This window comes from Drosophila yakuba, chromosome 3R, assembly GCF_016746365.2.
Source record: "Drosophila yakuba strain Tai18E2 chromosome 3R, Prin_Dyak_Tai18E2_2.1, whole genome shotgun sequence".
NCBI lineage: Eukaryota > Metazoa > Arthropoda > Insecta > Diptera > Drosophilidae > Drosophila > Drosophila yakuba.
The window spans coordinates 17,192,509-17,205,851 of NC_052530.2; the positions used below are offsets into that span (position 1 = coordinate 17,192,509).

The 13,343-nt window shown below is 42.7% G+C and overlaps 3 protein-coding genes across 9 annotated transcripts in view; 1 reads left to right on the forward strand and 2 right to left on the reverse strand.

The window, feature by feature from the left end:
- Window positions 1-48: 48 nt before the first annotated feature.
- Window positions 49-6,757, reverse strand: LOC6537236 (transmembrane protein 165). 2 transcript variants are annotated; one of them, XM_002097758.4, is made up of 7 exons: window positions 6,669-6,757; window positions 3,923-4,208; window positions 3,564-3,854; window positions 3,357-3,497; window positions 1,817-2,383; window positions 838-1,017; window positions 49-769 (listed from the first exon to the last, which is right to left on the reverse strand). In XM_002097758.4, exons 2-7 carry the CDS (start codon window positions 4,100-4,102, stop codon window positions 590-592), a joined length of 1,539 nt encoding a protein of 512 aa, XP_002097794.2. In that variant the 5' UTR covers window positions 4,103-4,208; window positions 6,669-6,757; the 3' UTR covers window positions 49-589. The 2 variants fall into 2 exon arrangements, with proteins under 2 accessions (XP_002097794.2, XP_043063094.1); XM_043207159.1 differs by lacking the exons at window positions 1,817-2,383; window positions 6,669-6,757.
- A 283-nt stretch (window positions 6,758-7,040) lies between these two features.
- On the forward strand, window positions 7,041-12,250 carry LOC6537237 (E3 ubiquitin-protein ligase RNF123). Its single transcript, XM_002097759.4, has 11 exons — window positions 7,041-7,440; window positions 7,499-7,745; window positions 7,908-8,053; window positions 8,111-8,851; window positions 8,908-9,190; window positions 9,249-9,564; window positions 9,639-10,048; window positions 10,113-10,226; window positions 10,293-10,943; window positions 11,003-11,609; window positions 11,674-12,250. The coding sequence occupies exons 1-11, from the start codon at window positions 7,277-7,279 to the stop codon at window positions 11,991-11,993; spliced, it is 3,999 nt and encodes a 1,332-aa protein (XP_002097795.1). The 5' UTR covers window positions 7,041-7,276; the 3' UTR covers window positions 11,994-12,250.
- The window catches only part of LOC6537238 (soluble guanylate cyclase 88E), a 36,242-nt gene continuing 34,966 nt past the window's right edge, over window positions 12,068-13,343 (reverse strand). For all 6 annotated transcript variants that reach the window (XM_002097760.4, XM_039376440.2, XM_039376437.2 and 3 more), the window contains one exon: window positions 12,068-13,329. In XM_002097760.4, coding sequence (XP_002097796.1) covers window positions 13,161-13,329 — 169 coding nt within the window. In that variant the 3' untranslated portion in view covers window positions 12,068-13,160. The remainder of the gene's footprint in view (window positions 13,330-13,343) is intronic.

Sequence of the window (13,343 nt, forward strand, 5' to 3'; positions counted from 1 at the left end):
AGTGCTTTTAAAAACCTAAACGCCGCCCATTAAGCACACATTTAAATCTTTCTTTTGCTCAATTTACTAAGTTTTTCATACAAAAATCGCATAAATAATCAAATCTACAAAGTTTCATTTTGGTTGTTTCCATTAAGTAAACACGGCTACGTAAACAAATATGCGAATAAGGATGTGGGTTATGGAGGGAAGGAGGAGCGTGGGCATCGTGGTAGCTCTACACGCGTATGTACAATCATCTTTAATACTTAACACGAAACCGAAACCGAAACTGAACAATCAAATCAAAGCGATACTAGACAATTGGAAAACTGAAGAATTCATTGTGTGAACTAAAAAAGTATGTCATGGCCGAAGCGGAAAGCACTGAAGGCACTTTTTGTTTTTTTTTTTGTAAATATGTTAGGTTGTTTGGCAAGAAAGCTACGTTAAATACATTGATGCATTCCGTCTTAAAATGGATCAATACGATCCTTGCCTGATGCTCCTCGAAGAATATTGGGGTTTATCAGGTAGTAACTAAAACTAAATCTTCATAATATTGTGGGGTCGTCAACGGGCAATCTCGTTTAGAGTATAAAGGCTTCGCCTAGATGTCATCCGGAGGTATGGCGACAGCGTAGATGGCGAATCCGATGAACACAATGCCACCCACAATGGTGACAGTGCGCACTGAGATTTTGGAAGCCACAAGACGACCACCAATCACAGCCAGGCCGGTGCAGATGCAGTGGCCAATAACACCGCCAGCGATTACGCCGTAAACGTCCTGCAATGGAAAATGATTACATCTCATGTACACTCCATAGGATCGTAGGCTAAATCCAAAGTGCTTACCTTGCTGGCGGCGAGAATAATGGTGGTCAGTTGGGAGCGATCGCCCCACTCGGCCAGGAAGGTCATCGTGAAGGCCTGGGCCAAGATGCGCATGGTGAAGTAGGTGGCACCTCGTTTCTGTGGACGACGACGACCGCTCTCGGCGTCATTTACCAGCGCCGCGTTCACATCACGATCCAGCTGTAAAAGAAAATGAGGATTCATATGGATCAGTATGGGAACAGCAGGCGGACTAGAAGGATTCGATGAAAATGTGCGCAAACAAAGGGGCAAAACAGCAAACTAAAAATACATGTAAATACTTTTGAGCCAGAAAACGTGGATTAACGCTTTTCCTGCTAAATAAATCAAAAAATAAAAACTAAAATCAAAAAACGATCACTTCATCATAACAACATGCAGAGAGAAAAACTGGGTGAAATGTGTGCGATTCAAATGGAAGTGAAACGATACCAATGGGGAGTAAAAGACCGTGGCGACAAAACCAAATGCCAGATGACTTAAAGTTAAAAAATACTTGATGCTTGTGTTTTGGACTGTAGTGTCACTGTTCTATGAGTTTTTTTTTTTGAGTGTGAGTTCATTTCTTTTGGTCAAAAAGCACGTGAAACGTATATGATTAGGTAACAACAAAAGTTAGCGGTTGTCAGTTATATAGATTACCGAACCTTATTCTGATTACATTTTCTAGAAATAAAACTGATTAAATCTATTATTATAGGTTACTTTTTTCCGCCTCTCATTTCCATCAGATCAATATAACTTCGCTCTATGGCTCTTTGGAAGACATGAGATTTAAAGTTAAGGCGGTTTATTAATCTAAATTAAATGACTTTGGGGATCACAGTCCATTCAAGAATCTCCAGCTACGTGTGTAGTGCTAGCACAAAAGCAAAAATTCAATCAGATCCAATTCCGAAAAACGTAATCGAATGGGAAACGGAAGCGGGACAATCGCAAAAACGGTTTATGGCCTAACCCGTGCTTTGAGAGCGCCATTCACCGGTCCGGAGTCACCGTTCAGGCTGCCGTTGAGACTGTGCATGCTATCGTGTCCGGCCAGCGGAGCACGGGGCTCCGAGGTGCCGCCTGCGGACGGATCGGTGGGATGGCCAGCCAGCTGGACATCGACGGTGGCGGTGGAGGCGGCAATGGAGTTGGTTTGTTCGGTCTGGTTCGATGAGGCCGCCGAGTGGGCCGGGCTGCTGGGGAAGGTCTTCATCTTGAGCTGCTCCACAATGCGGCCGCCCTCCTTGAGGAACACCTCCGATTCGTGCTGTTCCCGGTCCTCGTCATCGTTGCCAGTTTTATCACAGCTATTTTGCTTACTATTAGTATGGGTGGTACTGGTGGTGCCGTTGTTGTTATTGAGATGGTTGCGCTGCTTTCGCTGGCGATGCTGCATGTCCGTGGTGGAACCTGCTGCCGTGGAAATGGAGTTGCGGCCATGGATGAGCGCCTGCTCGCTGGCATCCTCCTTGTCCGAGTTGCTGTTCTTTCGCTTGCCCTCCGCGTCCTCGTACTTTCGGCTGGCCTTGCGCAGCAACTGCGTTTGGAGCGGCCCACACACAAATCAAAGTTGAGTGCAACATATATAATTTATGTTTGTTTCGGTAACATTTTCAGGGGGCAACGTTATATCAAATTGTTCAAATTTCGTGTTGCATAAAGGAAAAACAATTAAAAATTTGCATTAGCTAAAAATTCGATTGGCAGAAATTTTGATTTTGATTAATATTCTGGTGGAGTTTTCGTTTGCCAAAAAGCTTTTCCATTTCAAACGATTTGCTGGTTTAGTACGAATTTGCTTTAAATATTTTCAATAAACTTTTGAAACTCGCTTGTATTTGATATGCGCAAATCGTGCAATTAGTCACATGGGCTTAGATGTGTGGTAAATGTTTGTATGTGAATTTCGAACGTTTGATTCTAGGTAAATCAAAACCAAGGATATTCGGAAGCTATAACTGAGACTATGTGGCCACCCAGGTGTTTCACTGACGCTGTTCGGAGCGCCCATTAACTGATCGGCTTGGGATATTCAGTTAAGATAACCATAGTGTTTTGTTGGGGGCTAATAAAATTTTCTAATTAGCATGCAATCAAGGTGTAATTACAATTATGAAAAGCTTAGGGTTCGTGTTTGATTAGTAATTGTTGGCTTATTTTTCGCGGCTCTTGTGTGAGGCAAATAAAATGGTGTTTAATCTCAGGTAAGACTGAAAACCAAAGCGTAGCATATGAAGTGATCGCTTTGGCGGGGCATCAATTAGTTGTTGGTCTTTTGTGCTCTACATTTTGCCAGTCGTTATGGTTATAATAATAGTAAAACAACAAATTAAGCGCAGATATTAACAAAAGCAGTAAAAATAACTAATTACTATAATAATGCAGCATCAGAGTACTGCAGAAAAGCGTTACTAATTGAAACAAGGTTAGGATATATAGAAACTACTGCAACATATAGCACCACTACTATAATACAATACTATACAAGGGATCCTTCCAGGACGACTCACCTCATCCTCGCGCTTGCGCAGGTCTGTTTGCACCTCTTCCAGTTCCTCCTGAGCGTCGGTTGGTTTCATTTTGTAGCCGTCGTACAGCATTTTCAAACCAAATATTAAAAATAATGCAGTTGAGATATAATACGTATAAATCTGTGGGTGAAAAAAAAGAGTGTTCTTAGTTTGTGAAGTTATCTAAAGCATATTTCCACGACCTACCTTAGGAATAAAGTTCGCTGCCATGCCAAATGCGCATGAGAGTACCGTCATTAGCGCCAAGGCGGCGATGGCACCGCCAAAGACAATCAAACGCGGATGGCGCATGGCCATGATGGCAGCAATGAAGAAAGTCTTATCCCCTAGCTCTGTTAGTAAGATAACAGAGATCGATGCGGTAAACGCATCGATAAAGGTGCCCTTCGTCTTTGGCCGGTCCGCATCATCCTTTGGTTTCTCCGCTATAGAACTCAGGTCCGTTGGCCTATTCAAATCGCCTTGCACCTCTATGTTCTGCAAGCATTAAAGCATATTTGTGAGTAGATGGTTCAAAGGAGGAAGTAGGTTAAGGATATCCTTACGCCCTGTAATCCGGATTCAATGACCGCATTGTCCGCACTATCCGGTTGTGCTTCCGCCGCACAAATTGTGCCGAATGTGAGCACCACCATCAGGGCCAGCGCCATGTGCCATTTGGCCGAGCGCTTCAGGTATACATTGTGTCTGGTCGTCTGCCAGAAGTAGGATTGGTTTTGTGACATCTTCGCTGTCTGTGGATAGGAACTCTCGCTCCTCTATTCGCGCCGCATGCAAATCTCCGGTTTCCTTTGAACTTTAAACGTGTACGTGTCCGTTGCCCTCGACTGACTGCAAAGAAATGAAGTAGAGCCGTTGAGAATCTCGCTCGCATGGGGTAAAATATACTGGGCCAGGCACAATGTTTATGGCTAATCGGGCAACAAGTGCTCTCCGCGGCATTATTTGTACAAGGCAAACTGAAAATCACTCGTGTCTGTGTTTGGCCAAGTCAAAACTGGGCTCGATTTCGATGGGGTATGGGGAATGGGGTATGAAGCTGGCGGGGAAGGTCGGAGCTCAGATAAGCGACCACTGCGACAAGTGTCGTCTGATATGGTCAATCAAAGTCGCTGCCCTCGACTCAGTTGGGAGCCCGACAACTCAGTTGCCGAAACATATTCATCCCTCTACATGGCACGACCATTCAATACGTCAGAGGCAAAAGCACTCAACTATCGATTAGATAATGGCCAGGGAAACATTTGGGAATCTTTGCAATTTTTTGCTGAATACCAAATGCTCTGTGGGGTCTCCCCCTTGGCACATTTATACTGTTTATCTTTGGAGTCTTATGGCGCTAAATATTTTTGTGTCTTATTTGCTTAGATCGCAGTTCGTTATCTTAGAAATTAACCTACGGGCGGACAACTCTCAGAAATTATGTGCAGACTAGAAAGGTTGAATGTGGGATTAGCTTAATATTTATATTTCAAAAGAAATTTATATATAATCATTATACATTAAAAATAAATAAATACTTTACATTATTTTTAATCATTTTTACACTAGTGAAAGAGACCAGAATAAGTGAAATAAATAAACTATATGTCTTTAAGACAGGACTCCTAAAGATAGAGTATAGATATAGACAGATACGTGACCAGAGAAACCAGAAAAAGTTGGGCAGTAATTGGCACTATATCTGGTGTACATGCGTATGGTCATGTTTCTAGTTTCGTATGAATATATCTAAGAGAATACATATGTATATGTTTATAATTTAGTTTATGATATGGTTGGTAGCTATGTGGGGGTTTTCTTTGATGATGCGAAAATTCAGCGCCATGCGTGTGATTCCCTTTTGTGATTAATTGGTTTGGAAACCACTTCGATTATTTATAGAAGGCTGCCTTATGGTATAAAACTAAAGTTAACGAAGAATTCAGCACTTAGATTATAATGTTATAACGTTATCATATCATAAAAAAGAAATCTATATATGTACTTTCTAAATTCTTTAAAGGAAATAAATCTTATCATATCATATCTGAGATTTAACCCGTGGGTGTTTAATGCAAATTGTATGCTTTACTGAGTAATTAATACGACTGAGTTATTTAAATATCCTGGTCGAGAAAAAACAAAGGGGGTTTCATCATGTTACGGCTTGTTATTAGTGAATCAGCGTTGTTTATAGAAGAATCTGCTGCTATGGGTATCTTTTTCCACTGGGCTTCCTGTGATTCTTGTTTGCTAAGCAGAGATCCTCTACCGTGGTTTTCTCGTTCTATACATATTTGTTCATATTCCATTAACGTCATCAAAGTGGATTTTTGCTCGATAAATATAAGACTCAAGACGCATATTTAGCACGGGGAGCAGAAGCGAGAAGACCGCGAAAGCTATCATTATGTAAACATACAATGTGTGCTGATTCTTTGATAGTTCCATAGTTACGTACACACTTGTAATGGAGAGAGAGAGTGATACGAAAACTATAGACATATATATTTTGGGAGGGCGAATTGGTCGAAACATTGTAAATAACATTTAATTAATACGCATACAAACGTATTTCCAGTTAATTTTAACTGAATTCAAATTACAAACTCAAACACACTCGTAAATTTGCGTTGATTGCCGCGCAAAAAAATAAATAAGAACAAGAAACGGGTCGAGAACGGGCAGATAAATCAATTGGCTAGTCTACTAACAACCATACTCATGTATAATCAGAAATAATATTCATTTATGCCCAGCTACGAATGTTGTAATGGTCTTGTTTTCGAATGCTTGGCATTGATTTCTGTTTCCCTTCTATTTATTTTCGCGAATTCTATTTTTGTGAGACACGCAACAACAAGAACAAAAACAACCGAATTTAACGGTTTCACACCACATCGCTGGCCAGTTAGCTATGTATGTAACATATGTAAGTTTTCTTTTCTGCGTATTTAATGGTTAATACTCTCCACGAGTAGTTATTGGCACAAGGTCAATTGTGTGATAGCTAATTTATTTATTTAATAGCCTTCATTATGAGCATTGTTTTCATTGCGTTTCACTTGGCACTTTAATTGCTTTAAGCCTTTTTCCCGCCAGATCTAGCTAGCTGGACATCACTATCTGAAACACTTAGCCGCTGACGACAGCAATTTGTCAATCAATCGAAAGGCAACTGTACTGCTCGCAAATATCACACAATTTATGAGCATAGAGTGGTTCTTTTGGTAACTCATTTCTCATGAATCAACGCCAACTTATAATTTAATTAGCTTAACTAGGGGAGCACAGAAAACACGTCCTTACATTGCGAGAATTACTTTTCGTTCTGTTCGGTGTTGGGAAACGCTCAAAGGCGAGCAGTACTGCACAACGATGTCGAATTTAAACAGCTGTTGTTGGCGCCTGTAGAACGAGATGGGCTATACTCTGCCAAAGAGCAGGATGGAAGTATTAGGGAGGAGCAAATGTATGCGATATTTTGCGGGGGTAATTTGCATAGTTAAATATGTTTGTATGATTGTAATTTAAATTTGAATGACATGATCTACTTATTAGATAAACATTTCTTCTGTACTTCAAGACAACTTCTATTTCTATTTACTATGTTCATTTTTGAATTAAAGAGTTTATTAATGATGACAGAATTTTGATACACTTTGAAACATATTTTTACCGGTTAGCTATACAGAAATAATAGAAAACTGTTCAATATTTTGACAAAATTAAAATTTCCCTCCAATCATCGGGCTGTTGCGTGACTCGATACTTGCCACCGTTAAACAGACTCACAAGGAGTGTCTGAGTTTACCACCCCTAAAGCAAAAGAATTCCTTTTTTGTGACGGTCAAGCTCGGAATCAGACACGAATTTTTGTGGCTGGAAAAAGCTGGCATTGAAATGACAGAGCCAAGATGTCGATATCAAAATTATTCGTGAAAGTATTCAACGAGGATATATTTGAGCAGGTGGACCACGATAATCTGTACTCGGACCTGGACGATGACTTGGAAGGCGCTAATTGCTCGACGGTTCCGGATCCGAGACCCGCAAAGCTCGCCGATTTGTCTGTTACCAAGTAGGAGTGTCTTAAGCCCCCGAGGTTCACCTTTTCTATAGACAGTCCTTTTCCTTAGGCAGATGATCATAGTGCGAACATGGCTAGATGACAAGTTCCAGCAAATCCAGACCGACAGCAATGAGGAGATCCGGCGCCTGTACATGGAGACAGAGAGTCGCATTGGCCCGGATCTAACCATATTCGATGTGGACTATACGACCACAGTGCGCGTATCCTCGGATCGTCTGGCCCTGCGCTCCCAAGGCAGCTTCAACACGGTCCGGTCTAATTGTTGCGTGTACGGCGGTCGCTGGATGTATGAGGTAATCACTATTATAGGGAGTGGGAGTGGGAGTAGCTATACTTTATTGCTAGCTTTATTGGGGAAGGAGTGGTAGATTTGGCGGTGGTTGACCACAGGTCAATGACTCGCATCGAGGAGTGTGGGTTGCTCGTGCGTACTAAGAACGTGTCATTTTTTACAGATCCACCTTCACACTAAGGGCGTAATGCAGATTGGTTGGGCCTCCAACTCCTGCCAGTTTAACGAAAACAGCGGAGTGGGGGATACCAAGTCCAGCTACGGATACGATGGCAGCAAACAGCAGATCTGGCACATATCCACCAAAAAGTAAGCTACCCTAGCATTAACTATATATTTGGAGTTGACTTATGATTACCTTCCAAGATACGGTGACAAATGGCAGATTGGCGACGTTATTGGCGTGACTATTGATGTGGATAAGGAAGTGATCGAGTATTATCGAAATGGACGTTCGATGGGCGTGGCGTTCAACAAGTTGGAAAAGGGTCCAGGCATCACATTCTTCGCAGCCATCTCCTTGGGCTACACGCAGGGTATTGGGGCTAACTTCGGGAATAGGCCCTTCATGTATCCGATAGCGGGCTTCCAACCGCTTATGGCCCGACCCATCCTTAAGCTGCAGCGTGCCAACCTGCTGTTAAACTACTTGGTCAACCTCGCTGGCATCTTCTCCAAGTACAATGCCCAATCTGGGATGTCGGCAACAAATGGGACAGAGGCCCGCGTTTCCACTAAAAAGACCGTCTACTGTATATTTGCTACCTTGCTGATTGAGAAGTTCACCAATGAGATATTTGATCCATACATCATCGAAGACGTCCTGCTGAATAGGATCTCAAGCCTAACAACTCTAGCGTCAGAGAAGGAACACTCATACAGCGTACTCCACGGCTTGTTGTCTCTCTTCTGGAACTACATGGAGGGCGACGAGATCAAGTTTGTGCTTCGGAAGCTAGTGAATGCTTTGCTGGCAACATTTACGCATACGATACAGGGCTTGGACTATGAGAAGCATCGCCAGGCGCTCGGAACGCTGCATTGCCTTTGCCTGCACGAACAGACCAGAAAGTATTTGCTTGAAGGAAAGCTGTTCAAAAAGCACTGGTACGGCTAAGAGATAAAACTTGTGTAATCCAGAGTATTAATAATTTTCCGTTTAGCCTCGCCTTTTTCCTCTACATACATCCGCTGGAGTTCTACATAATGGAGGAACTGCTGCCCGACAGTATGGCCTGGACAGAAGGAATCGATGGGCCCAAGGAAAAATATCTCAACGTTGCCGAGAAGGTGCGCAAAGTTACGGAGCCACTGTATGCGGCACAAAGGGATTTGCTCTGCACGCTGTTGATAAACTCGGATGGAACAAGGGAAAGTCCGTCAAGCCGCTCAATATTTTTGAGCAAACTTCGTCGCTATGTAATCGATCTCAGCATGGAGCAAAGGGTAAGTGTGACCCCTGATGATTTTGCACAGAGCTTATACATCCTTTACCTTCGTGTAGCCCTTCCACGCCTTTTTCTTCATGCAATCGAGCATACAGCATCCACTCGATGCGCCTGTGGCCCTTGCCTTTGCTAGCATTCTTATCGATCAGACGCGCTCGATGTTCAAGGAAGAAATGCCTACAAAGAACGTGGAGGTGAACAGCGATTTTTTCATAGATGGTACCTTTGACTACATGCACTTTGATCGCGTTGGAGGTGTCTTGTCCCACTTGAGGAAAGTTCATCGGGCCGACATCGATGCTAGGTTAGGAACAGCTCGAACTCAGCAAATTTATGAAGATGATAGGCAAAACTTGCGTGTCAATGAAGTTGGTATGTATGCGATAACTTTTTGTAGCTGCTAAAGCAGGTAGTACGACAATTACAACTTGTAATTATAATTTCAGATACTACGCTTTACCTTTTGGGCGAAAACATAAACAATGTGGCTGTAGTTGGACACACTCAGGGTGCCAACAACACAACCTACACCCATTTCTTAAATACACGACCCAATAGCAGCACCGAGTCCTCGCCGGGCAACGCGGATACGGAGGCCAGCCTTTGCGAACTTCTTGATTTGTGTATCATCTTTTACTATTCGGCTGGCCACAAGTATATAGTAAAGATAGCCACGGTAAGGGACGAGATCGCTGCTCTGAATGAAGTACTCAAGGAGACGAAGTTCTACCGGGAGGACATCGAACGTAAACTTGGGGCATTGGAGCAGCATGCCAATGTCTGCATGAACGAAAATCACCAGCATGTGATGGGCGAGCTACGGTCCAAGTTCAGTCAGCGGCAGAATGTTTTTGCAGTAAGTTGATTATTTGCCAGTCGGTTTTTATAAGCATTAAGAATATGTTCCTTTTCATTTGCAGACACGTTCTATTGCGCTGGCAAGAAAGCAAGTTTGGCTAAGAGGAGTGGCCCTAAACAATCACAGGCGATCCCTGCTCATATGGTTACTAGAGCGCATGCTACGAACTTTGACGGTATACAAATTGATTAGTAACTTAATTTCCTATTAATCTTATTCTTACCCCTTTTCCCTTCTTCAGAGTGCCTCAAATACGGGTTCTTTGTTCTCATTTGTACCTGAGGTGTATGTTAATACTCTGCCTATCCTGTTGGATGCCGTAATGGACTTTAGTCACCATGACTTGAAAGCCCAATTCGAGGCCTCAGACGCGGAATGCAGCGTGAACGCAGCAGCGGAGTTTCTAGGAATTCATTCGGCAGATCCGCGCATTGTGCTTGCGTCCTGCAAGGACTCACTGCTGCAGGCTTTGGGAACGCTCACCTGCCACAAGTCCGGAGTGCGAGCTCTGGAACGAACTTCGAAGAGGGCTCAGGCTAGTCTGGTTCGTGCCCTGCTACGCCCCTATGAAAATCGGGCTTGGGGCCAGAGCAATTGGCTGCTATTGCGCTTTTGGATGGGCGAGGGCTATGCCTACAAGGATTCCCGCCAACCCTCTGTGTGGCAAGGTGGCTCGCTTCCCCTCCATCAAGGACTGTGTCGCAGTCGTTCCAGAAATGAAACGCATACGGGGTTGCTGCACAACGTCGCTCCGGCTAATCCCTCAAAGCATTTTCAGCGTTTAATCGGCTCAAAATTGTTGGAGGATGAGCCTTTTGCTACCGCATTCCTAAACTCGGTTCTAAGCCAACTAAACTGGGCTTTTTCCGAATTTATCTTACTGCTTCAGGAGGTAAGTTTTTGGTTCAGGTTTCATGAATTACATAAACTATATTTAACCACATTCCTTAGATCCAAAATACCGCTCAGAGGCAGGAAAACACACTGTTCGAACCCAAGCAGCTTAAGATTTGCTCCATGTGCTTCGAATTGACTGTTTCGCTGATGCGATGCCTGGAAATGGTCATCACAGCTGCGCCAGAAATAGTCACGGATGAATCTCGTCCAAACAGCGATCTGTTGCTAAATCGCATCTGTCAGTTGATCAGTCAGGTGCTCTCGCGGGTTACAGTGCCACCCGGATGTTTCCAGTTCGTGGTGGACATGTGCTCGGCGGATCTTAATGCAGTCACCCACTATCCCATAGTGACCGCTGCTTTGGGGATATTGCTAGCCTTAATGCAGGACGAGATGGAGAGCGATTTGAGACCTCAGATTGTAACGCGGGTGTCTCGAGCTTTTCTCACCGATCCGAGCTTCCAATTTGCCACACTGGAGTTTGCACTAGGAGAAATCCGGACACCACTGCTGGAGCAGAAGAATATACCGCGGGGTAATTTCGATCCCTCTTCCAGGCCGCACATTGATCCGCTGACAAACGATGTACGTGTGCCTCTTCCTAATAATTCCAAACGAATTCGTGCCGATCCGCCAATCCTGAAGTTTGCCCTTAATGATTGTAAGTATTTTAAAACGATAATGGAATAATTATAAGTAAAGCGACGTTTCAATCCATTTCGCAGTTCCCTCTCATGTGTCCTGTGAAGAAATCGACAATGTCCGCAGGCTTATCGAGAGCTTGCGGGTGAAACAGACTCTGCTTTCGGACATTACACTGCCATCGGAGGACTCCCTGTGTCCGATCTGCTGCGCCAAGCCCATCACTGCCGTCTTCACGCCATGCAAGCATCAGTCCTGCAGCGACTGCATCATGCAGCACATGATGAACTCCAAGGTGTGCTTTTACTGCAAGACCACAATCCAAACCATTGAGACTCTGGACGGCACGGTCATCTATTCCAATGAGGATGTAGTTCAGACGCCAATGATCGAGCGGGCCTAAACAAGAAACCCACCGATAACAACTAAGGAAATACTCCTTCGAAGGCCCAACCAAATCTAGTCGAACTCATACGCTTTAAGTGTATATATACATATATTTGGGTACATTAACTTGTATCGTTTCGTAAAATTTTTGTTTCAGTTGTATGCTTGCCATTATAAGTTCAGATGTGATATGCCAAAAGTGCAATGAAAAGAAGTTGAAAATATGAGGTATTAAACAGATTACAACTCAGAAATATATTAAGTAGCACAATATTTCATTTTGCTATTTTTATTTGCCATGCTTTTATATTGTTTTTCGCAATTAGTTAAGACAGGAAACAAAGTGAATGCATTTATTTTGAAATAAATACCAAAATGTATAAATCTTCGTGATTTATAGTTTTACAACTGTCAACCTAAGATCTCTTAATAAAAGGATGTGCCACTTTCAGATGAGCAATTATGAAAGCCATTCCATGATTTATTGTCTTTGGAGTAGACCACCAAATAAATATAGGGGAATAACATTTCAACTTTGCTATATTGCGCAGCTATTTAATAGAATATTTATTTAAATTGTTTTGCATTACTTGGTTTTCGCATTATTGGAATCAATTTAAAACATTTAGAAAATACATAGCTCCGATTTTCTCTGGAAATATTTGTTTAGTACTCGTCTACACATAAAAACTACTTAACCATTTAACTACTACAAATATATAGAGATTTTATAGTACATTTATAGTTAGTTTAGTTTACTTTGTGAGCAATTTATGCCTCAGGTGGTTTCATGAAAATGTACGGAAAATGTCTTTCCATTTGTAGTTTGATTTCCTGTTGGTATTGTCATATTTAGAGGTCAAGAAATTTAAAATCTTTGAATAATACACATGGGTATCAAGGGTGCTAACAGTTTTTACAGATTTTTAGCATATTTAGACACTGATTTGCCAAATTTTAAAGCCCTGCTTGACTAGCTATAGTCTGGGTACACGTAACATGTAGGTACATTCTTTATCTAAGCTATTCTATACACTATGAGATTCAACATCTATCTAAATCCTAATAATTGCCGACTAGTTATTATTACTATACCAAAAAGCACGCGGGAACATTGAGCGGAATTCGAGTCAGTATACATGATATGGAATCGGAGATAGATGAGCTCCTGTCCTGCCATCCTCTACAGAATCCGGCAGGCATTCGAGTGCATCCGGTGAGAGTGACGTCCATTTCCGTGTCCAAAACCACTGCAGCACTGATGGGTTATCCCGCCACGTGGAGAATGCTGGAAACTCTGGCTGTTGCTCATCTTCGGATCCATGTGATGACAGCTGGGTGCATGACTATGACTATGTTGCGGGAT